This window comes from Cynocephalus volans, chromosome 4 (genome assembly GCF_027409185.1).
Source record: "Cynocephalus volans isolate mCynVol1 chromosome 4, mCynVol1.pri, whole genome shotgun sequence".
Classification (NCBI taxonomy): domain Eukaryota; kingdom Metazoa; phylum Chordata; class Mammalia; order Dermoptera; family Cynocephalidae; genus Cynocephalus; species Cynocephalus volans.
This window is the reverse complement of record NC_084463.1, coordinates 17,308,966-17,334,122: the sequence shown is the minus strand read 5'-3', so window position 1 is coordinate 17,334,122 and position 25,157 is coordinate 17,308,966. Positions and strand designations below refer to the sequence as shown.

Genomic DNA, 25,157 nt, shown 5'->3' with positions numbered 1-25,157 from the left:
TGTTGCTACTTGCTCTGGAGGGGAAGAATGCTGTGTCCCTCAGACGGTGGAAGGGACAGGGGGCAAAAGTGATTAACAGCTCCCTCACACCTCTTTTAGAAGGTCATTAAACCCACTCAACTAATATCTTTGAGGATCTTTTTTGTATGAAGGTATTGGTGAGTTTTATTTCCAGAAGGTTATGACTTTGAGTGGAAAAAAAATAAAAAGGATAGTCTATTTCTGATGTAGGGATCATCTCTGATTTCTCTTTACTGCCCCTTTTGACACCCCCAAAGCATTCAACAAATGTCAGCTAATGAATAAATGAGAAATTTTTCACTAAAAAGACAGCATCAGAACAGATTACATGTTTGCACCTAGAGGGCCCCACCCTCATGACTTAATAACCTTCTAAAGGCCCACCTCTTAATACTATCTCAGTGATTTTCAACATATAAATTTTGGGGGACACATTAGACCATAACACCCCTCAAGCTGGTGAGTTTCTCTGAATATCTTTTTTCATGTTCTCTGTGGCAATCTCATGGTTTCAAACTTTTCTTCTGTCTGGGGTTGATCCCCAAATCTTTGTTCTGAGTTGTCTCCCTAGTTCCCATCTTCCTCCCAGACATCATCTCTATATGAATAACCTGCCTGCTGTAAACTCCATGTATCAAAAACTTAGCTCATAATTCTTTCCCAGATTTGTCCTTGACTTCTAGAAGATGGGAGAAAAAAGAAACATGATACATGGGTGGGAGGGTAAGAAACAATTCACAGCATTCAGTATTACGAGACAGGAAAGAAGATAGACTCAGTAAATGTCTCTGGATTTTTGAAATATGTTCTTAAGTCTCCATCCACTTTCCCAATTTCTATTATAAAAGTGGAAAATGTAACCTTGAGTTTTCCCTTTCTGTCCTGTAACAAAAAAAGGTTTCAAAGTCAAGGGGAAAAGCTTCTCACTTGACATTCCTGTAGGAGGGAATTTAGATCCTCACTTCCATGAACATTCTCTGATTTCCTCTAATAGAGAACAGGATGTGGTGGCAGTGTAAAAAAAAAATGCTACGACTAGTTAACATAATACTGCTTAATAAGACCAGAATTTGAGAAGGTGAAAGCAGAGACTAGTTCGATCACTCCAAACACATTGAGGAAGACTCCTTTTCCTCATAAATTATGTCCTTTCTTCTCTATTAGCTACACAGGAGTAAGAATCTAGATGAAATCTTAATACTCATATTAAAGTTATGGAATTAAAGACACAAAGACAATCAGTGCATGGATAACCTGAAAAACTTTTGAGCTCATTCACCATTTCAACATCTTTATTTCCTTTATTCCCTTTGAAAAGAGAACAAACTACACAGATATGGAAGACTGGCTAACTGTTCAAGAAACTGGTGTCATCTTCCTCCCAGACACACAGCTGGACACATTTTCCAGAATCTCCTTTAGTTAGGTAGGCCATATGACTGAGTTTTATCCAAAGGATGTGGGCAGAAGAGATATGCACCACTTTCAGCCTGACACATAAAAATTTTCCATGTACAAACCTTTTCTTCTGTTGGCTCTACAGATTGAAAGAAAGGGAGAGCTCCAAGATGGAAGGAGCCTGGCTCACAGAATGACTATGAGGAAAACTGCCCACTGACTAGAAACATTTACATTGGATGTCACATCAGAGAGAGAAATAAACTTTAGAAAAGCCTCTTAACTTCTTTGGGTCTTAGTTTCATGTTAAGAGCTTGTAAGAATGCCGGGCAAAGAGGAAAAGCTCAATAACTATTAGCTGTCATTACTACTAGGAATCAAAGTTTACTTCTCTTTAATTTCCATCTTTTTCTTGGGCAAAGTGAACACCGGGGGTGGGTGGATTAGTGAAAAGCACTCAGCTGCATTCATCTGTTACAAAATACTAATTGGTACATTGGCACACTTACGTAAGACAACATTGTACAGTAACTCAAAGAGAAAAGACATATTCTTCTGGATCCCAGGCATTAAATTTTATGAGTGGTCTCTTGCTAAAAAACTAAAATCTGATAAAGATATGAAATAGAAAAAGAATGTGATAACCCTTTCTCTCTTTCTCCCGTTGATATTGAGCGTCTGGGGATGTTTTAAAACAGTTTTAACAATCCACATCATTTCTGTGGTTTCAAATTGACACCAAATCTGTACAAAAATAGTTTTGTGCTATTACAATATTTAACTGATAATTTAATAGTCATGATCAACGTTTATTAATTTTACATAAATAGCTTATAGAATGCCTTTACAAACCATGCTTTTCCAATATATGTTACAACACATAACATTACTCTGAAAGTATTTGTCAAATCTTTTCACAGAGGAAGTGAAAAGGAGTGAGGGAAGAAAAGGGAGAGTAAGATTTCAAAATGAATCTTCAGTGATAAGTCTAAATATTTGGCCATTATTTCCTTTTATAAAAAATTACAGGTTTGTAACTTTGAAACTTACCAAAAGTGCAGTGCATCAGTTTAATTAAAACATCAGTAGTGTCCAACATATCACTTGGACGTCAAATTTCCCTTTCTAAATATATTCAAATTCACATATTTTTACACTTATTAAATAATGGTTTTAATAAGAACCACCAAAATATTTAGTTGAATAATCCCAGATCTGGATTCAATCATGGTAGTATTCATATTTTTTTTAATTCCAATTTATTTACTCATCAGTAAAATTTAATATTTGAAAATGTCCCTGGAGAATGAGCCTCCTATGTACAGGAAGATGATAATCTTATTACACCTGCTATTAATTAGGTAATTTACATAGCCACTAATATATCAGAATTTTCTTTTTCCACACTGATGTTTCCATTTGAACAAAGTACTACAAGTGGTCATTATCTACTGACACTGAAGAATTAGCCATTCCTGAAACAAGGAATCATCGTCACATTAGTATTTCTTGGTTACAGTGCTTAGTCTTGATATTGTTAAGCACAAGAAATTTTTCTTAATGAATATGGGTAGATTAAGGCAAATGGATATAGCCTAGTCCCTTCAATAACTTATTCTCTTTATTTAAAATTGTTGAGGCTATATAAACTACAGATCTGCTGGCTAGAAAGACACAAGTTGTCCCTTGGACCATGCATTTTAAGCATGAGATTAAAATCTTTGTGCTCACAGCATCCTCTCTTGATCTATCATTATGATTATTCCTCAGCATACCTGCAATGCTGATTTCCAAATGATACCGTTTACTTGCTCTGTATCTTGGCTATGTGTAGGTTATTTTTCTTTATTAAAAACATTTAAGAAAAATTGGGCAATAATCTACTCAGTCTTTGTAAACTCTCCATTGGATAATTTTTCATTTTTACAACCATTTTCTGTATGGTCGTTGCACTTTTCTGTCATTTTCTTCACATAACTAAGTGGTCCTTTGCCCTCAAAAGAGGAAGGATTTTTGAATGAGCCTCCAATTCTATCCCACAATGTGAAATACTGTCCATAGTTATAGTCAAAGAACATATGGTGGTCTGTGTGATGAGCTGAGCCATTAATAAATGGCTTTAAGACTTGGGGGACACGAAAATCACCATCATGAATGGAAATTGACCAGATATTAACCAAGACGTACAAACCTAAATAAACCACCTTGTGTAATGGAAAGACAAAAGGGTACATATGGTAAGGCAAACTCTGAAGGAAGCCATCCAGAGGGTGAAAAGCATGACTTGCAAATGGAGTAGGAATCTTCCAAATATGATGAGGTTTATGTATGTGCTACAGAAGAAAAGGACACAATTAGCACCACAAACTTTACCCAGTACAGCATTCAACTTAGCTTTTCATACTCATGTGGTGAAAATGACCTAATTTAAAAAATCCCTTTGAAATCAGCAAAATCTTTTTATAAAGTCCCCTCTTTCTTTACCTCAAAACAGTAAAATTTTAAGATAGTTCCTCCAGACCCATAAAAAAGAAACAAAATGTACCTAGTACATGTCATGACTATCGCTACTTAGGCATTTAATACAGTTACAGGAAATTCTTGGAAATGGAGAACAGAATTTATAATCATACACTGCTGAAATGTGTACTATTTTTTATTCTTCCCTACAAATGACTCTACCTTATATACGAGTCTATGATGAAGTCCTCTGTGAATCCAGTAGATCAGCATATCGGTGAAAAAGAGGAAGGATATTATACTAAAAATAAGTTGAAACCAGCCTAGAAGAGACAACAGGGAACAGAAGAATCAAGATTCAGCTCCTAGGGTTAGAGTTCACTTTTTACATGTCTATGTAAATGCAAAATGGGATCCTAGACTCAAACACTATAAACTATCTGTTCTGGCTAACGCAATACATTGTAAATTAATCTCCCTTGACTCCCCAGAACCTGGTCATTTCCTCATTTCCCTCTCCTAAGAACTTGCAATGTCCCACCTAAAGTATTTCTTAAACAATAAAGATATGTGTGAGACAGGAAAGGACAGTCCTGAAGCATCTTTACTATTTAAATCTTTGAGAATAATGCTATTTAATCATTTTCCTTCATATTAACCTTCCTAAAACATATCTTTACACATTATCTCCCTGCTTAGAACTTTATTTTCCACTAAATACCTTAAATCCAGCATTTACTTCATAACTCAACCCTTTCTCATCTTTCCAACCTCACCATTCCTGTAAATCTGCTCTAACCAGACTGGTCTACTCAGTGTCCTCCCAATGTCCTGAAAATCTTACCTCTGTATCTTTACTCACACTGTTCCAAGAATCTAGATGCCCTCCCTCCCTTTATTTTACTCATAATGTTATCCATTTTTCAAGGCCTAGCCAATTCATCACCCTAGTGTATAATTTTTGTTCCCTCCTCTAAGTAAGTAATCTCTTAGCAGGGCTGCTGGTGCCAGCAAGCTTGGGTTCAAGTCTCAGATTCACCACCTATTTGTCGAGTGACCTAAGCAAATTACTGAAACTCTCTGTATACCTAAGTTATTTACCTATAAAGGTACCACAGTAATAGTACTCACCCCATAGAATTGTAGAAAAAAATGGATTAATACATATAAAGAGCTTAGAACTGTCGGTGGCACTTATTAACAATAAATGCTAACTATTATTCTTACTTTCGATATACTAGATATTAAAAATGTACCTTGGTAAAATAATTTCAGAATTCTGCAAAAGTTTAGTCACTGCATGACAGTTTATAATAGAAAACAAAGTAACAATCTAAAGGCATAATAATTAGGGATCATTTAAATAAATTATGGATATCCACTCAAGGACTAATATTGTATATACTAGTATAAGTAATACACTATATAATGTCAATATTTATTGACATGAAAATATGGCCATATATATTGCTAAGAGAAAAAAAAAAATCAAGATCTAAGCCAGTATGCATACTAGGATTTTTTTTTAAAATGTAAATAATGACGTATACAGGCATAGAAAAGTGGGAGGATATACACCAGAAGATTTACAGTTTTAAATAGCAGGATAATGGGTTTTTAAAAATCTGTATTTTCTGATTTTCAGCAATTATCATATACTTCTCAAGTTATTTTTTTTTTTTAGAAGTCTGAATTCAGTAAAGATAATAGGAAACAAACTGATCACTCCAGTCTTCCCCCAGGCACAATATCATCTACAACAGACTTTAAAATTGATAGACAAAACTAAAGAAATGCATGTTTGTGGCAAGACATGAATGCGTGAAAGCAGAATATTAAAAACAACTGAACTTGTAATTATTTTAAAAGAAGGAAAAAAAGAGGCAGATTTGGTTCTTTAAAGAAACCAACCTGTGCTCAGACTACTCTCCTCCTCACACTTGTGTTATTTACTTACCATATGGAAACTCTCCTATTTCATCGTATAATTTGCTGTAACCTCTCAACTCCAGCAGGAACAATGAAACAGTAGGAATACTAATCCACGGCAAGGACTGGACAGTAAACTTAATCTCTCGATAGACTTGATTCTGAAAATGAAATTTCTAATACTTAAAAATCACAAAATCTATGTTAAACAAAACTAAAATAAAATTGTTTTAGACTGGATTTCTAAAATCTCTTTTATATGAAGGGGCTTACCTCCAAACTGTTTCTATTACAATTTTAACATGTGAGAATGGGTATATAATAAAAAGTATTCCTTTTGTACTGAGCAAATGCCACAAATATTTTAAAGTCTGAAACCTTTTCTCCTTCCACACAAAATCTGTATTCTAAATTTCTATTTCTGGAATAATAATTTCTATCATAATTAACTTCCATCCCCAACCATCCCTATTTTTTTTTTCCCCTTGTGCTTGGAGTAACTGACAAACACAAAAAACTGAAATAGAAACGTGACTGAAAGCAACTCTAAAATCGCAGAGTTTAAATCCCCTATCTAACCAAGAAAAAAAAAAAAAGAAACATGGTAAAAACATATTTCAGCTTGTAAAAGTCATACATTTAAATAATTGCATATGTGCATTTATTTATTCATCAATATTAGCAAATAAATTCTCATCTATGTGCCTCGCAATATAAGATACGAGGTTTATAATTTTTTTAAAAAGTTAGATTCATTTATTTGTTTAAATTAAGAGAAAGAAAGAAGAAATTAGCCCTAATAAAAATATCTAACCCATTTGGAGCTGGTCTCAAAAACTTTAATGGTTACATACAACCTGTTTTACCTGAAAATCTCACAAACACATCATATCGTTATTTTTACTGTAACAGTAGTTAGAAAATCTCTTACCTTTAAAAATTGTGGATGCTTCATTAATGAATGATCATAGATAAAATAATAGCTCAGTGTTGCACAGAAGAAATAAAGGATAAAAGCACCAATATTTGTTATGATCAGTAGACTAATAGTTTGTCGGAAGATGTCATCTTCTGGCCACGTGGCTGGATATATGTATGGTGTAAAAAAATAATAATCTGCAGCATTGAGCACAAGATCCATCTCAGCCCCTAAAGGATAAACACATGCAACAATTACTATATCTACATTTTTCTAAGCAAAATTTTTTCAAAAAAACTATATATAAAGTTCCTGATTTAAGAACAACAATATGTAGGTACAAGTCTGCTGCTATCAGAATCCCCTAAATGCCATCTTTAGATCCGGAAAGGATCTTAAAAAATCATCTCTAGTCTAATCTCTTCATATTATACCTGGGACACTAAAGCTCAGTTAGAGAAACTGAGGCTCAGAAAGTTTTTTCTCTAAGATCATCACATGGATAAGTGGCATAAACCCAGATCTAATTCCATTTTAGTGTTCTTTCCTACTATGTCCGATGGCAACATGGCAAGTAGCAAAGATGGGGATGCAAGACACTAGGTACTCAAATGGTTTAGTCCTTCAGCTGAAGTTCCAGCAGCATCTCTCTTCTTCAAGGACTCATATTTGAGAGATTTTTGCTTCAATGCTGAGACCTAAGATGAATTCTGTAAAAGGTTTCTATGCTGCCACCACAATCAGAGAAGTCAGGGACTATCTGTTCTTGTGACAGAAGAAAAGGCCACTCCCACTGACAGAACAAAGGGAGTAGTGTTCTTGGTGTTAAGAACTAGAATATGTTTATCTCTCTTCCCCTAATCATTATTCTAGATCTGAGGCTGGCAAACTGTGGCCCACAGGCCAAACCCAGAGCCTGTTTTTGTCAAAAAGCTTTACTGGAACACAGCTATGTCCAGATGTTTCTATACTGTCCATGGCTACTTTACTACAAAGGCAGGGCTGAATCACTGCAACAGAGACAATAGAGGATATATATAATAAGCTGAAGATACATACTCTTGAGCCCTTTACAGGAAAAGTTTGCCAACTCCTGTTCCACATGCTTAAACTTTAGAAAAAGTTCAGTTCAGCAAATACTTAAGTCTATTCTATACTCGTGGCCCTGTTATAATACAGTTCTGTGACACTATGGTCAACTTTTGTGACCTGACCGTGGAATATATCATTTATGATCTACTCACTCATTCTTCACTGCTTTGTTTGCAGAGGAAAATATGTTCAGCAGTGTTATAAACATCTCTCATTTTTAACTGAAATTTTTGAAAAACAACAACAAAACAGTCTGGAAATTGCCTACCCACATTAGATTTCAGGTATTCAAATGTCCTTTATCAGCTACATATTGGGTGCTGTAAATAAACATCAATTTATGAAACAACCTATAGGAAAGGAAAATTCTTAAAATATTTATTTACTTATAGTGTTTTCCCCCCACTATTCCCCATAGGGATTTACTAAATCCCACAGGGATTTAGAAAGTCTTTTAAAAAATAATACATATACTTATAGTTCAAAATGGTATACTGAAGTCTCGCTTCCCTCCATGTCTCTGTATACCATAATCATCACCTTATTTTCAGCTCTCTGGGTAATCTTATTAGCCTCCTATGAATGCTTACAGTGTTTTTAAATGTAAGATCAAATGACTACAAATTTTTCTTTCCCTTCCTCCTTACACAGTGGCATACTATATACACTGTGAAGTTCCTTTCTCTTTTTACTTAATGCGTATCTTGGAGATTTTTCCATCCTATATAAAGAACAATCCTCTTCCTTTTAAAAAAGATTTGTTTCAGTTAAACAGCTTTATTGAAATATAATTCACATAACATAAAGTTCTGCTTTAAAGTGTACAATTCTGTAGTTTTTTTTACCACATTTTCAGAACTGTGCAATTATTACCACTATCTAGTTTCAGAACATTTTTATCACCCCAAAACGAAACCCCATCTCCCACACTATTTGTTTTGTTTTGTTTTGTTGACACCTGGCAGTACAGGGATTGAATCCCGGACCTTAGTGTTACCAGCACCATACTCTAACCAACTGAGCCAACGGGTCAGCGCCCCCCCCCCCCCACTCCCCACTCCCCATCTTCCATACTGTTGAGCTTCTTGGATGTGTAGATTGCTTTTCAACAAATTTGAGGAGTTTTGGGCTATTATTTCTTAAAATAAACTTTCAACTATTTCTCTCTCCCCCTTCTGGGACTCCCACTATGTTTATGTTGGTATGTAGAATGGTGTCCCCTAGGTCTCTGAGGCACTGTTCTTTTTTCTTCATTCTTTCTTCTTTCTGATCTTCAGACTGGACAATCCCAACTGACCTGTCTTCAAGTTCTTTGATTCTTTGCTCTGTCAGCTCAAATCTGCTGTGAAGTTTGACAGTTAATTTTTAATTTCAATTACTGTACTTTTCAACTTGAATTTCTATTTGGTTCTTTTAAAAATAATTTCTATCACTTTATTGATATTCTCTACTTGATGGGAAATTGTTCTCATACTTTAGTTATTTAAACATGGTGTTCTTTAGTTCTTTTAACATATTTATTAGTAGCTGATTTAAGTCTTTGCCTAGTAAGTCCAACATAGGGACAGCATCTATTGATTGCCTTTTTTGTGTGTATGGGCCATACTTTCCTGTTCCTTTGTGTGTCTCATAATTTTTGGTGGAAAATGGAACATTTTAAATAATATACAGTGGCAACTCTGGAAATGAGATTCTCTGTATGCTTCCCTCTCCCCAGGGTTTAATGATGCATTTAAGTGACTTTCCTGAACTAACTGTTCAATACCTGTATTCTTTGTTGTGTGCAGCTACTGAAGTCGCTTATTAATAACTGAATAGATTTCCTTAAAGGCCTTAAACCAGTAAGTCTCCCAGCCTTTGCTGAGGTGCTGTATGTTGGGCCATGCTTTCAACACTTCTGTGGGCAGTCTGTAACTCTGACTTAGCCTTCACTTCCTGCTAGCACAAACCCTCAAGGTCATAAAGATGAGAGATAGTTCATTTTCCCGTTTTTCTCAGGTATGTGCACAGCCCTGCTTGTGAGCATCATTCCAGATTCCTAGAAAATGTCAGAGATTTTCACAGCTTATTATGGTCAGCTCAGTCTTGTTTCCTTTTAAGGTTTTTGGTTAGGTTCTTTTCAGTGCCAACTGGTAACAGTGCCTCCAGGAGCTCGGATATTAAACTATTATCCTTGACAAAACCCTGGGGATAGGATTCTTCACACTGAGCAAACTCTAAGACAGGTCAAATAAAGACAAGCCTTAAAGAATGAAGTTTTTCAGGGAACTGCCAAAGAGGATAAATGATGACAATACTTTGGCTTGGGGCTTTTTGGGGAGCTGCAAACCTGTTCTGTCCCTTCTATGGTTACTAGGCTGCTGTTTTCACAGTTACTGTATTAAAAGCTTTTCCAAGGCTATCACAGAACTGGGGAAAGGGGGATGGAAAGCGGGCAAGCTAAAATGCCACAAAGCTCACTGTTCTGAGATTCAGCCATTTTTCTCAAAATGCTCCTAGGATTATTGTAAACCTTTACTTTCTAGAGTTCTAAAAAAGCTATTTTTGACAACTTTTGTCAGTGTTTTGTTGCTTTTATAGAAGAGCAGATTTTCAGAGGTTCTTACTCTGCTATTCCAGAAGTCATCACCTCCTTTTTTATAGTACATACAGGTCTACCATTCTTACTTAAAACATTTGACATGAGACATATTTTGTAATTCAGAATTTCTAGATTTTACAAAGGTCATAACAGCACCCTGTCATTAAATACATTAATATTTGTTTAGAGAAATGTATGAATAGTCATGTTAAGTGGAATAAATTAACACTATAAACAGTATTATAGTTCATTTGTATGACAATAATTTATGTAGTAATTTTATATGTAGTAATAAACTGACAAATGAAAAATAGAACTGTACAGACTATAAATACTTTATTACTTCCCCTTTTAAAGAAAAACATTCAATAAACTTTCAAATATGTACAAAATCACACAAAGTTAAATACCTGTGTATATATGTGTATTATACATATGTACAATAAATATCCATTACATCTGGTTGCTCAAGGATCTTAAACAGAATGGCCCATCAGGTTGGAATTAGACATTGATGGTGGGCCAGGATCAAGATTCTTAAGTGATAAAGCAACACTATCCAAGTCCGCCTTTTGAAAAGATTTCTACTGTGTCATCTGTCTTATTAACATGTTTCTGCTTAAGCAATTGCTGTTTAATTACTTACCCTAATGCCTTCAGCAATTTTTCCATCTGTGTTCACAATATAGCCACTCTTGTCATCATTCATGTTATTACTCTCCTCAGGTTTATGTGTGTTTAACAACTTTTCAGCAATTTCTCCACCCCCAAGAAACATCAATGTTCAGCATTTTTCAATGTCAGCTTCTCTCAGCTTATATATGGTTTTGGCCATTAAATGTATGATGTAATTAATGAGGTTAGATATCATATTTTCATTAGTGATAGAAAATCCTTCAAAATATCTGCAGGTTCATTTTCAAACCTCATTGTCAGCTAAAATGTTAAGCATTTATTAATGCTGATTTATTAACACCATCTCAAGTATATAAGCAATTTTGAAAACAGGATATTTATGACAGGAAGCTTTGACTCCTAGGCCTCTGTTAACTACACAGACAGTATAAACACTCGCTTTTTGAAGAGTGTAACAATCCTTGGTGGAAAAGGCTGTATTCCAGTCACAATGGGGAAAAGTAAATGCTATAAACATTACTTTTAACATGAAGTTGAGGAGGAGAATGTACAAAAGATGTCTGGAATAATAAAAATTTTCAATTGTTTTTCACCATACTTTCAGATATTTTTCACCTGCTTCCTAAATTTCCAAATCCTTCCTTTTTAATACTAATACACATCTTTAGTAGCAGTTCTTCACATATGCTAGATTTTTCATGATCCACAAAGCAACCAATGGCATTTGTTTACTTCCTTATTGTCAAATCCACTTAATCAAAACATAGTGAGGATCTTTGTTTTCTGTCCTGTGCAACATTTTCCTCTTTCATTATTTTTTCGTTCTTGCTGCCAGTGTAAAACTTCAACCATACGGTGGTAGTTCCCACACTGTCTCCTTCAGTAGGATGCGGCAGACACACCGTGCACAAGCTCCTGCAACAACTCCGTGTTCTGTGCTATTACTAATGACAGATATTTCCCTTCATCCTATTACTCGTTAGACTATCTTAAACTATTTTTGATATTTTCACTTGCAATTAAACCCAAAGTAATGAAATGACAAAAAAGCAAAACAGTACCAGCAAACAGGCAAGAATACCTGGTAGGTGCTCCAAGATACAATGGGTGCCTCAGTCAGTTGGAGTCAGGATTTGTCATCAAATGAGTTTGAGTGCTGAACTTAAAAACAAAATAAAAAAACAAACTTTTGATTTTCAGAGCTTTCCAGACTTTGAAATTGAGGCTAAGGGACGATGGACCAGTGTTCCTTTGTGTGACTTCACTGCTGTTTATTTAACACACATGTAGATATTTAGATAGATTCTAATCTTTTGCTATTACAAATAATGCTATAATGACCAACCCTGTACTGGGTAAATTTCTACTAGCAGAAGAGCTAAGTCAAGGAGCAATTTGTAACTTGCATTTGTAACTTTGGTAGACACTGCTCAATTGTTGTACTACTTTCTAAGTCATCAAACAATGTAGGATAGTGCCCATTTCTCTACAATCTTATCTACATCATAAAACTTTTGGAAGTGCATCAATCAATAGTAAAGAAACGATATCTCAGTGTATATTTAATTTACATTTACCTTACTATGAATGAAGTTGAGCATCATTTCATATATTTAAAATAATTTATATTTGCTTTTATCCTTTGCCCATTTTCCCAGTGTGCTTTTAGTCTCTTCATAAAAATCAAGTTCTAGAAGCTATTTATTAGGGGGTTTAGCCCTTTGCTTATGATATGAATTACAAACATTTTTCTCACTTTGGGAAAGAAGAATTTAATTAATTTATACCAAATGCCAGATATTAATGTATGTCCATCATATATGCCATTGTTAACTCATTCAAATAATTTATTAAGTGACAAGCACTACACTAGGTAATGAATATACAAAGGTTAAAAAGATACAGTCTAAATCAGTCTTAAAGGTAAGGCAACTACAGAAACAAATAATTACATCAATATAACAATTGTAATAAAGATATATATGTATATATGCAAATTCCATAAAATCAGAAAAGACAAACTCAATTATCTCTGCTTACAGTAAAAGGCTTCGGAGTAAATATGCCATTAAATATGGCCTTTGAAAGACATCACCAGAAAGAAAAGGTTAGGGATAGCCATTCCAAATAGGAGTACCAACTGCAAAGGCATAGAAGAGTCATGGCTCAGTGGGTGAGCCACAAACAGTGTGAGAAGGGTATAGAAGAGGGAACATAATGTTCGGGGATGAACCTAGTAAAAGGAGATCGGTGATAGGCTATGAAGGGATCTGCTGCCCTGCTAAGGAATTTGGACTTTCTCTCACACACGATGGGAAACACTAAAGATTTCTGAGCAGGAAAGAGGTATAATTAGACCCCTGTTTCATAAAAACCATTCCATTGGGAGTACAGAGTATTGATGAGAGGCAGGGAGACTAGTTTGGTTGCTCTCGTGGCAGATTAACCCAGAGAGAAGATGACAGCCTGACCTCAGGCAGTGGTTGTAATAGCCATATTCATAGGAGATGTACCAAGTAAAAAAAATCCACAGGACTCGGAGAAATTTAGGATGACTGGGAGATTCCAGCTTGTCTGAGTGAATGGTGGTATCATTGTAAGTGAAATAGGGAATACTGGGAGAGCTTACAGATTTGGGTGGGGTAGGAATAGGGGGTGGATAAGGAATGTTGGGTTCAATTTGGGTCTTAAATCTAATTGCCTGTGGCTCGTCTGGGCTCCTAGACATAAACAATAGGCCACATGTAAATACGAATCTGAAGTTCAAAAGTGAGCCTAGTGTACGGGTAAAGACTGTCAAGGGAGACAGTGTAGTGAGGGAAGTACACTTAGTAAGTAAGACCAGAAAACATAAACATTTAGTAATTGAAAGGATATTGCTACACCACTGAAGGCCTGCAAGAATTTGACGGACTAATCTACATGTTACCTATAAGCCACACAGCCTTAATCAATACAGTACCTGGAACAGTATGGTGCAGCCAGAAAGAACTCAAACATTAACTAAGAATCTTCTTCATTCAATCTTTAATATCAGATGGAAGTAAAAACTTTAATAAGATCCCCATCCTTAACTTTAAAAACCTCTTTAATGTTGTTTTTACCTGAAGACCACACTGATTGTGCTCATTTGTACATTCCCTGCACCATTATTGCTGTAACAGTAAACCAGTTCCTGGGCCGACCCCGTGGCTCACTCGGGAGAGTGAGGCGCTGGGAGAGCAGCAGCGCTGGGAGCGCCAAGGCCGCGGGTTCGGATCCTATATAGGGACGGCCAGTGCGCTCACTGGCTGAGTGCCGTGCGGACGACACCAAGCCAGGGGTTACGATCCCCTTACCAGTCACAAAAAAAAAAAAAAAAGAAAAGAAAAAAACAGTAAACCAGTGCCTGCTAAGAGGGAGAAATTGTACCTCAGTCAATCTAGAGGCAGTTTAGATTAAAATTAAGGCTGTTTTTAGAATTTTGGCTTCAATTAATTCAATTAATTGTATTTGTTGAATGTAGTAATAAGGTATTCATGAATATATTGCTGTAATTTCTGGCATCTAACATAAAATCATCTGAGATAAATAATAATGTCTCGAAGCTGCAAAAATGTTGAAGTTTATATTCAAATCCACATCTGTAAAACAGAGATGACATATCTACATTATAGAATTGTTGAAAGGTTTAGAGACTAAGTAGTTTTCTTACATCACCTGACACATAGGAGGTAATAAATAGAAGATATTACTGTTACGGGAAACAAAGCTGGGTCAAAATTACTTTAATGTAAGGCAAAAAAAGGGTGCCGTTTGGTTTTTGTTTAAAAATAATTGATAAGAGCTAATATTATTTACTATGTACTAAGTACAGTAACCATTTTACATATATTAACTGGTCTAACCCTTTCAAGAAACCCCAAGATTTAGGTACTAGTATTATTCTCATTTTACAGGTAAAGAAGCTGGGCACAGAAAATTCAAGTAACTTGCCCAGGATCAAGCTATTTACGTTAATAAACAAATTCTGGGCTAGGTTCAAACACATGCAGTTTGCTTGCAATGTCCATGGACTTTCACCATGGACATTTACTGACTCTTTGCCACTACCTCAATTCTTAAATGCCTTAATTTTAAAAATTTCTCAGTGACTCTAGAAGCCCACATAATTTTGCATATAATTTTAAAGAATTATACGCCCTTAAGTCAGGGGTTCCACAGACCCTAAGTTAAGTATCACTGCTTGAAATAGAAGCTTATATTAAATATTATTTTACCTTTGCAGAACCAAAGAAGCCTTTTCTTAAAAATTATCAAGAAAATACTATTAGGCTTAGAATGAGTCTACTGTTACCTTTCTGCTTAACTTTAAAAATTATAGGTAATAGTTAACATTTATTGAGAACCAGGCATTATCTGAAGCACTTTTTTGTATAACTTCTAATTCTCACAACTCTATGAGGTAGGTACTTCTATAACCCCCACTTTATACATGGGGAAACTGAGATCAGCAGTATATAAATAACTTGTTTAGTAACGAGTAACAGTGTCAAGCAACGGCTGTGATGTACATTCAGAGCTAGTCTTCCTAGCTCCTACCTTATAACCTCTTAAGATGTTATACGCGAATTCTGAGCACCACCTCCATTCTAATTACATTACATAATGAATGGAAAAGCACTCTGTAAATGATCAAGGGCCTGCATTTATTATTTATCAGGTATTTACCATTAGACACTTAAAAAAAGTGTTGGTAATATAAAGACAGGTAACCTTCTAGTAGGTTTTAGCTAAAAGAACCCGGCTTCCACAAATTTTTTAGTTTGAAAACTATCTACTGAGGCTATAATTTCTTCACTTGTACCACCTCCAAATTTACATAACATAGGGATGCTAGTACACATGATTTTTCCTTTTCCATGATAAAACAGATTATTTCTCTTTCCCTTCTAGTTCTCTCAAACCATGGATTGTTGTCCCTCCATCCTAATTACGTTGCAGTAACTGAGGCTTGCACTGCAATGGTCAGCAGTTCAGACCTGTTCCTCTGCCGCTTTAGAAAAGATTCCTCCAAGAACGAAGGGAAATCGATTGCAAAGTTAGAGCATTAGTGCTCAACGGCCAGATTCCCCTACTGCCAATATCAAACACTGCATATTCTTCAATCCCGTCCGCGTCTGTTTCTTTCACGTCCAGTCCCGTCCCTCAGCCCTGAAATACCCTCTCGCGGTCGGAGGCCCCTCAGGCAGAGGTGTCACTTCGGTCGCAACCCTCTGCCAGCCCAGGCTGGCGCGCGTCCCCTGCGCCCCGCACTCGCCCCAGCACAGCCCTCGCAGCCCGTCTGAAGGATGCCCGACTACCTGCCAGCCTCTCCTAGGGTCAGCGCAGGAGTCGCGTCAGTTTCACCGCTGTGCGACCCCCACACCTGCCCAGTGCCTGGCATCCCGGAGGCACTCAGCAAACGCCCGGGGCGTTTCAAAGAGAAAGGTCCAGGTGCGCCCTTCAAGATTCCCCACCCGGGCTCCATCTTGCTGATTTCTCCGCATCCCCTTGTCCTCCTCCCAGCGCCCGGCCCTCTCAGGTGTATTCCGCCCCTTCCCCTCGCCCACCTGCCGAGCCTAACTGGCGAGGATCCGCCACCGGTCCAGACGCGGCCGTTTGCCAGGCTGCTGGGGCGCGTCGCTAATCAATAAGCTGGCCAGGCCGGGAGGGGCGGAACCACAGTCCACGCGTGGAGCGGCCGGCGCCGCCAGCCAATCAGGGCCCGTTGCCGTAAGCTGATGTGACGACAGATCGCGCGACTCGGTGCGGCGGAGCTCTCCGCCGTCACGTGGGCGCCGCGCGCTCGGCCACGCCCCCTCGCCCTCCCTGCTCTGAAAGGAGGGCGGCAAGCCGACTCAGGTGCTGAGGGGGCCGGGATGCAGTGTCAGGTGTTGCGTCTGTTTGTTGCTGTTTAACTGGCACTGGTGTTTGTAGCTCAGAGGAGCAGGTGTCCGGTATTTATGCAAACATTCCTAAAAAAGAAGTTCTGTCTTCAGCGAAATAGATGACGAATGTCGGAGGCATTTTCCCTAAGGGAGAGAGGCTCAAACATCTTCCCTAAGTGCTAATATTTGTCAATCCGGAGCCTACACTTGTAATAGCAATGAATGACCGAAATTAGGCTGAACCGGTTTACCTGGATACTAAAATGGTGACGAGATGAAGATAAAATAGAAACCTTTTGGCAGGACAGGTTGTTTTTTTAAAAAAGGTGACAACAAATTTAAAGATTTAATTGGCTTTTATTGGCGTTTCAAGAATCGAGATAGCATCCTAGGCTATAAAATAGAATAAGAGCTCCCATGGGCTGAGCAGAGGAGGTTGACTTTATAGGCAGAAAAGGGCTGAAGAACGCAGAAATAAGAAATAAAAAGAGTGGTCGTTGGAAAGTTACTTTTCTTTTAGGATTACCGAGTGAGCTAACTGGCCGGCTCTTATAGGGTTAACTGGGCCCTTTCTGATTGGCTGCTGTGAATCTAGTGTTTTCGTTTGTTTCTTTAAAACTGGCCCATTTCATAGTGTAGTTTGTTTTACTTTTGTTGCACTTACCAGTGACTCCATTATGGTTTGGTCTGGTCTGCCAGACCTATTGCAGGATCCTAGTTCTAAATAAGGGACTCCCATAAATTTCATTTAACAAGGTAAAGCAAATCTATGGAGACTCAACGGGAATATCCGTTGGTTCTAGAGGTTTGTTTGGTGTGTGAGTGTGTCTTTTTTTACTTTTGTCGTTGCTGACTTTTTCAAATACTAATTGTGGTTGTCACACTTGTAATCAATCTTCCTGGGAGCCTCAAGTGTAGTGGTTCTCAAAGTGAGGTCTTCCATTCAGTATCATCAGCATCATCTAGGAATTTACTGGAAATGCAAATTCTCTGGAGTCACCCTAAACCTTCAGGATCAGAAATTCTGGGAGGACTCCAGTAATCTGTGTTTTAACAAGCCCTGGAGTGATTCTGACGTGGGATAAAAGTTTGAGAGCTACTGCACTAGTAAACTTGACCAGTCAGAAGAAAATCTGACTAGTCATTCAATTTTGTTTCCACTACAGTGATAAAATAGAAAATACTGGAAAGTGGAAGATGACTTAAGTTTGGGGAAGATAATTTCTATTTGCTGTAGGACCATCAAAAGTTCTACAATGTAAGGAGAGAATACATTAAGCCTTCTATATGAATATTGTTTTAAATATCTATCAGTTGCCTGTTAACTTTCTAAATCACATTTGTTTTCCTTTGTTATTGTTCATATTTAATCTCACAATTTTTGAGATTAATATTTTTACATTTATTTCTGGAGAAAATAAAAACATGGTTTAAAAAGTATTTATCTAGTATAAGGTTTCCACATTTGTGTCTGCTGTAGAATAAAGCTTGCCTATGTGGTTTCTTTAGTCCCCAAGTATTTTTTTCGCTGTCAAACAAATTTTATGTAAGGTCACTGTTTTGGACTTACCTCTTGAACTAGGTCCCATCAGACCACAATAAACCAAAATGGACTTACTCATTTTTTCACACAATCAAAAGTGAAACTTTAAAGAAGCAGGTAGATCCCCAAACTGACCAATTTATTCTGAAAACAGGAGATTCACAGCAACCAACTGGAAAGGGCCCAGTTAAGTGCAGACCCTTATTGGTAGGCAAGAGCCATTTGAAACAAAATATTGATGCTTGAATCACACGATTTATTGATCACACATAACACACTTTCACTTTCAATTACTCTATCTCCTAGCCTACATCTAATTTAAACTAAATGATCCCTTATGGACACACTGCACACAACTCCTATTCTTTATCCTGTTAGGAATAGGTCAAGGATCTTATGTCTCTGGCATGAGGTCCTTTCCTGACTCATATCCACCAGGAACTGGGTACATCTGATGGAGCACGATTGATGATCTTTGAGAACGTGGCTTGAGAGCAGTGTACACCTAGGTCCCTCCTCAGTGCAACAGAGACAGCACTCAAGGATCCTTACCCTCACAGGCTAAAGTTCCCATGGACTTCAACGAGACTGGCTTCCACCTCTGTGTAAGAGTCGTTCACACCAAGAAGTATGAATTCCAGTCTGTTTCCGTCCACTGGACCAAGGATCTGAGTGACTGGCCAGCAACCTGCCACAACTGACAGATACAGCGAAGACGGTCTGCCATGTAGTCCAGTTATACCCTGCTTGGGTGTGTAGCAAGGTTGATAAGGTGAGATCCTGTGGGTGATCATCTGGAGCTCCTCCATCTAGATGGTAATATCTCAAAAGGATGTCATCAGTTAAGGCCTAGGGCGTTCACATTGTGTGAGCATGTCCTGTTCAAGACTGCCAAATTCATGATATAAGTTCCCTTGAGCAAAGTTCCTCCGTCTTAAATTAGCACAAGGCACTTATTTAGCACTCCCAACAAGTCCCATCTGCTTCAACCCTTATAAAAGAAATAACCTGAAGTAACTTGATTTTAACCAATCTGCTTTTTTCTTATGTTTTGCCTCCTTGTTCCCACCTCACAAGAACCAACTGTTCTGTCGTGCCCAGCAGAGCATACATTCTGTTTTATAGAAGGACATTCTGCCTGCTTCTAGAATTGCAAATAAAAGCCAATTAGATCTTTAAACTAATCTTGTTGTAGTTTTATCTTTTGACATCCCCTTTACTTGAATTAATTTTACATTAAAAAAAGAAACAGACTCCTCTTGAAAGATGGGGAAATATGACAAAATTGAGCTTAGATTTCTGCATGGGAACAATTGCCACAGCCAAGTTGGCTGCCTCTTTCAGGTAGCGCTTTCAGTCTAGTAGAACCACCACAGCTCCTCATTGTCTTCCCAACCTAGCTAAGTTATGTTATTTCCCTGGTTACTGCAGGCACTTGAGTGTGTGCTTTCTGATGTAGCATCTTGATATTTTGGGGGAAAGCCACTTTATATGTTAAAGAAATAATAGATATGAACAATAAATTATAGAAATTCAGGATCTTTAAGAAAAAAAAAAATGATCCAATCTGCCTTTGCAAAGACTTCTGATGGTTAAACTTCAGATTTACATAGGATACTGAATTAAATGAAGTTAAAATACCATAGGTGACTGTTTTTAATGACTCAGATAATATAGATAAAAATATTTTTAACTGAAATTTAAAATTTTTTTGAGTGTGTACTATGTATAATTCCTCATTCTAAACACAGAACAGAAAGCGATATTACAATCATACCATGCCAGCCCACCTTAAATGGCTTATGGCCTAGGGGAGAAGTCAATATATATAAATAACTGTGTTGCTCAATTACAAGTATAGGAAATAAGCAATAACTGGTGGTATAGGCTGGGAACACAGACAAAATGGCTATTAATTCTGATGGGAGGAATCAGGGGAGTAATATTGTTTTGCCTAATGAAACAACTTGAATGAACACTTAAACATTTGCTTGACTATAGAAAATGATTAAGATGATCAATAAATTAATTTATTGAATGAAAACTCAAAACTGAAATGTTATAAGCAGATTTCAAATACAGTATTCTGAATAGTAGAATTTTATTGTTGAATATGGCTAGCTGTTACAAGTGGTCTTTTATTCTTGAGGTCTTAACAGTTTCCAAGGTTTGAAAATGTGCAATCAGCTGTTGGCAACCCAAAGTAATAATAGGTTAACCCTAAGACAATAGTCTTTTTAAAAAAATCAGTTTAAAATGTGTTAATAGTGCATCGTACGGAACAGCATTACTATATTCTTTCTCTATCCAAGCACAATAGTCAGGGTAATTTATTTGTAAAGTTCTACACCAGTCATCTACACCAGGAATTCAGAAAAAAGCTTCAGTGCTTGCCCACATGTCCGCTGGAACATAAACTTAGAAACGAGCTTTTAAATCGTTTACTTAATAAATAGTTGTGGAATGCGAGATAAGTGCCAGGCACTGTTTTATGCACAGGAGATATACTGGTGATCAAAAGAAATAAAGTACTTGCCCTCATGAAGCTTATATACTAGTGAGGAGATAGAAAATAAGTAATAAATAAATAGATATTTAATACAATGTCAGATAGTGGTAAGTGCTATGAAGAAAAACAAAAAAGGGTAAGGAAATCAAAATTGTTGGGGACTGTTACTTTAGATAGCATGGTCAGAGTCATCTTCTCTGAAGGGACAACATTCACTTGGAAGATTCTAAACTGAGATTTAGAGTCTGAATTTTTTTAATGAAGTGTTACCATTTAATACATCAATAACTTATCAACCTGTGTTCATTACATAGCATTATACTGTACTAAGAACACTAAGCGCTAAACTGTTTAAAGGCCTTCGTCATTATTAAGAAGACTGTACCTTCTGAAGTTAGGAAGTGCAGACACTTTCTACCTGATATGAAAAGAGCAGAATTGCCTCCTTAATGAAATGTTGCCATTTAATGTATCAATAATTTATAGACCCATGTTCATTACATAACATTGTATTGTACTAATAACACTAAGCACTAGACTGTTTAGAATCTGAATGTTTTGATCAGCTGGTGGGGCTACTAGCTCACAAGCTCTGTTTGCATGAATTTATTTTTCAGGGAGAATGGAGTCGTCAAGCAAAAAGTCAAGCACAAATGTCCAAAAGCAGATCACAGGAAGAAAAGGTAACTTATTCTTCAGCCTGGCTGATGAATTAGATTTTAATTTATAGTGTGGTACTTAATATTTTAGGGGTCATAGATCCCTTGGAAAATTAGATGAAAGCTATGGACTGTTCCCATAAAAGTGTACATATGTGCACATAGTAGAAACTCTTCCTAACCACCTTCCACTTAACTAATGTTCTCAATTCCCTTTCTTAACTATGTCAACTGATCCCTCTAAAATACTGAAGACTCACAGCCTTCACCTTGGCTCACCCCTGCATATCTGCTTTCACTAGTCAAGTGGAATGTCAATTGTGTTTGCTCTCAAACTGCTTATTTTCATTGTACTTCTCATAATTATGCAATTTCATTAAATTATGGATTGATGAAATTTGAGTCTGCAAAGAAAAACAATTGTTTTTCTCTGAAAACCAAGATGAATACTTTGAAATACCATATAAAGATGAGTACTAAAGAAAAAATAGCCATTGAATTAGGTATAGGCAAGGTGTTTACAAAAGACTAGAGAATTTTTTAAAAGCTCCAAATCTAGTAGGATTCTGCATTAAATTTGGTTTACAAGAGTCTTTATCTTGTTTCCACTTTGAACAAAATGAAACTGAAAATCCAATATAAAGTACTACAGGTACAGTTTATATAAGAAAGAACACCCAGAACTTCAATCAGAAGAACTATGCTCAAAGGAAAGGCCTTAATGACTAAGGAATAAATATTTAGGTAAAAATTAAATTCTTAAGGTATGTATATAGATAAGGATGTAAGTTAAGTTTCATGACAGACAGACACTGAAAAGAACAGTGGTTTACTCCAAAGAAAAGCTTACTTTCCCTTCACATGAAAGTGTTAATTAGGGTAGTTGTCTGCGGTAACAAATAAACCCCAAATTATAATGACTCAGATATGATAGAAATTTATTTTTTCACTCACATAATAGTCCATATGGGTGATCCTAGTCAGTGGGTAGCCTTCCTTCACATGGTGATTCAGGCATCCAGGCTTTTCCATCCTGTAGCTCCACTGTTATAATTTCCTGTGTCTTAACTAGGAAAATAGGAAAGAGGTATGGAGTGTGCATAGCCACTTTTTAAAAGCCTTGATCTAAAAACTGCCCACATCACCTCTCATATTCTGTTGGCTACCGCTCAGATCACACGGCCATATCTAGCTATTAGGGAGGCTAAGAATGTAGTCTTCATTTGTTCAGCTAAACATCGGAGTTTCTATTACTGTAATAGTTATCTATTGCTTTGTAACAAATTACCCTAAAATATAATGGCTTAAAACAATGAACACGTATTATTTCACAGTGTCTATGGGTCAGAAATTTAGATGAAGTTTAGCTGGTCACTGTAGCTCTGGATCTTTCAGAAGGCTGCTAAAAAGGTATTAGCCAGGACTACAGTCATCTCAATGTTCTATTTGGGCAAGATCCACTTCCAAGTTTACTCACATGGCTGTTGGAAGCCATCAAGTCCTTGTTGGTTATTGCCAGAGAAATGGGTTCCTTGTCATGTGGGCCTCTCCATGGGGCAGCTTACAGCATGGCAGCTGCAGCCCTCCGAGTAAGTGAGGGAGGAAGCAGAGCGTGAGCAACAAAGAAGCCAGAATCTTTTTGTAACCTAATCTCAGAAGTGACATGCCATCATTTTTGCTATACTCTGTTTGTTAGAAGCAATGTACTAGGTCCAACCCACATTCAAAAGAGGACATTACACAAGAGCATGAACACCAGGAGGCAGGGATCCTTGGGTAGCATTTTAGAGGCTATTTATCACAATCCGTGAGAAAAGGAGAAAGCAGATATTAGAAAAACAACCAATATCTCTCCGTGTATTTATGGTTCATTTTTTGGTGATTCCCTACTTTAATAAATTTTTTCAATTAACCAACCAATCCCAAATATGTTGGATAACAGTCATAAGCTAACACTTGTCAGCACTATTCTAAGTCCTTTATATGTATTAACTCCTAAATCCTTATACCAACCCTTCGAAGTAAGTACCATTATTTATGTCCATTCTACAGACAAAGTTGAAACACAGAGAATTTTTTTTCTATCTCTTTTCTGTCTTCAGGCCAGGGCTTCATGGAGCCCAGAGAAGAGGAGGAGCAAGCCACCACTCTGGCTTCTTTGTTCTCCTTATTTGTTTCTTCCTATGGAGTGCAGACCTTGTAGCACCAGAAAGATGGGTGTTAAATTTTTTAAAAATTTTTAATTTTTAAAATTATTCTAGTTTTATTGAGGTATAATTGACAAATAAAAACTGTATGTATTTAAGGGGCACAACATGAAGATTTGATATATGAATACATTGTAATTACCATCATCAAGCTAATTAATATTCATTACCTCACATAGTTACCATTTTGTGTGTGTATGTGATGAGAGCACTTAAGATTTACTCTCTTAGCACTTTTCAAGTATAAAACACAATATTATAAACTATAGTCACTATGTTCTCCGTTAGAGTCCCAGAACTCATTCACCTTATTACTGAAAATTTGTACCCATCTCCTCATTACCCCCAGCTCCTGGAAACCACCATTCTACTCTCTGCTTCAAAAGTTCTGAGTTCCACTTTTTAAAAATTCCACGTGTAAGTGAGATCATATAGTATTTGTCTTTCTGTGTCTGGTTTATTTCACTTAGCATAATGTCATCAGGTTCATCATGTTGTTGCAAATGGCGGGATTTTCTTCTTTTTATGGCTGAATAATATTCCATTGTGTGTATGTATATATATGTGAAATCACATTTTGTTTATCCATTCATCCATGGGCAGACATTTAGTTTGCTTCCATGTCTTAGCTACAGTGAATAATGCTGCAGTGAACATGGGAGTGCATATGCTTCTTTGAGATACTTATTTCATTTCCCTGGATATATTCCCAAAAGTGGAATTGCTTGATCTTATGGTAATTCTATTTTAATCTTTTGAGGAAGCTCCTTACTGTTTTCCATAATAGCTGTATCAGTTTACATTCCCATCAACAGTGTACAAGGGTTCTCTTTTCTCTGCACCCTCCCCAGTGCTTGTCATCTTTCATCTTTTTAATAATAGCCATCCTGATAGAAGTGAGGTAATATATTATTGTGGTTTCAATTTGCATTTCCCTGATAATTAGTGATGTTGAGCACTTTTTAATATAACTTTGTATGTCTTCTTTGAGAAAATGTCTATTCATGTCCTTTGCCCATTTTTTAAATTTGGGTTATTTGTTTTTTGCTATAGAGTTGTATGAGTTCTACATGGTCTGAATGTTTATGTCTTCTCAGAATTCGTGGTGGAATCCTAACCCCCAAGGTGATGGTATTAGGAGGTGGGGCCTTTGAGAGGTGACAAGGTCATGAGGACAGAGCCCTCATGAATGGGTTAGTGACCTTATAAAAAAGATGCCAGAGAGATTCCTCACCCCTTTTGCCAGGTGAGATTACAATGAGAAGACAGACAAGGTTACTATGAGAAGACAGTC

General features: G+C 36.8%; 1 protein-coding gene across 3 annotated transcripts; it reads right to left on the bottom strand.

Annotated features, from left to right (window-relative positions):
- Positions 1-1,284: 1,284 nt before the first annotated feature.
- On the bottom strand, positions 1,285-16,712 carry SC5D (sterol-C5-desaturase). Of its 3 annotated transcripts, none has more exons than XM_063094063.1 (6): positions 16,628-16,712; positions 12,118-12,197; positions 6,740-6,957; positions 5,837-5,969; positions 4,102-4,202; positions 1,285-3,752 (listed from the first exon to the last, which is right to left on the bottom strand). In XM_063094063.1, exons 3-6 carry the CDS (start codon positions 6,947-6,949, stop codon positions 3,300-3,302), a joined length of 897 nt encoding a protein of 298 aa, XP_062950133.1. In that variant the 5' UTR covers positions 6,950-6,957; positions 12,118-12,197; positions 16,628-16,712; the 3' UTR covers positions 1,285-3,299. The 3 variants fall into 3 exon arrangements, with proteins under 3 accessions (XP_062950133.1, XP_062950134.1, XP_062950135.1); XM_063094064.1 differs by having other exon boundaries at positions 12,118-12,192; XM_063094065.1 differs by lacking the exon at positions 12,118-12,197.
- Positions 16,713-25,157: the final 8,445 nt, after the last annotated feature.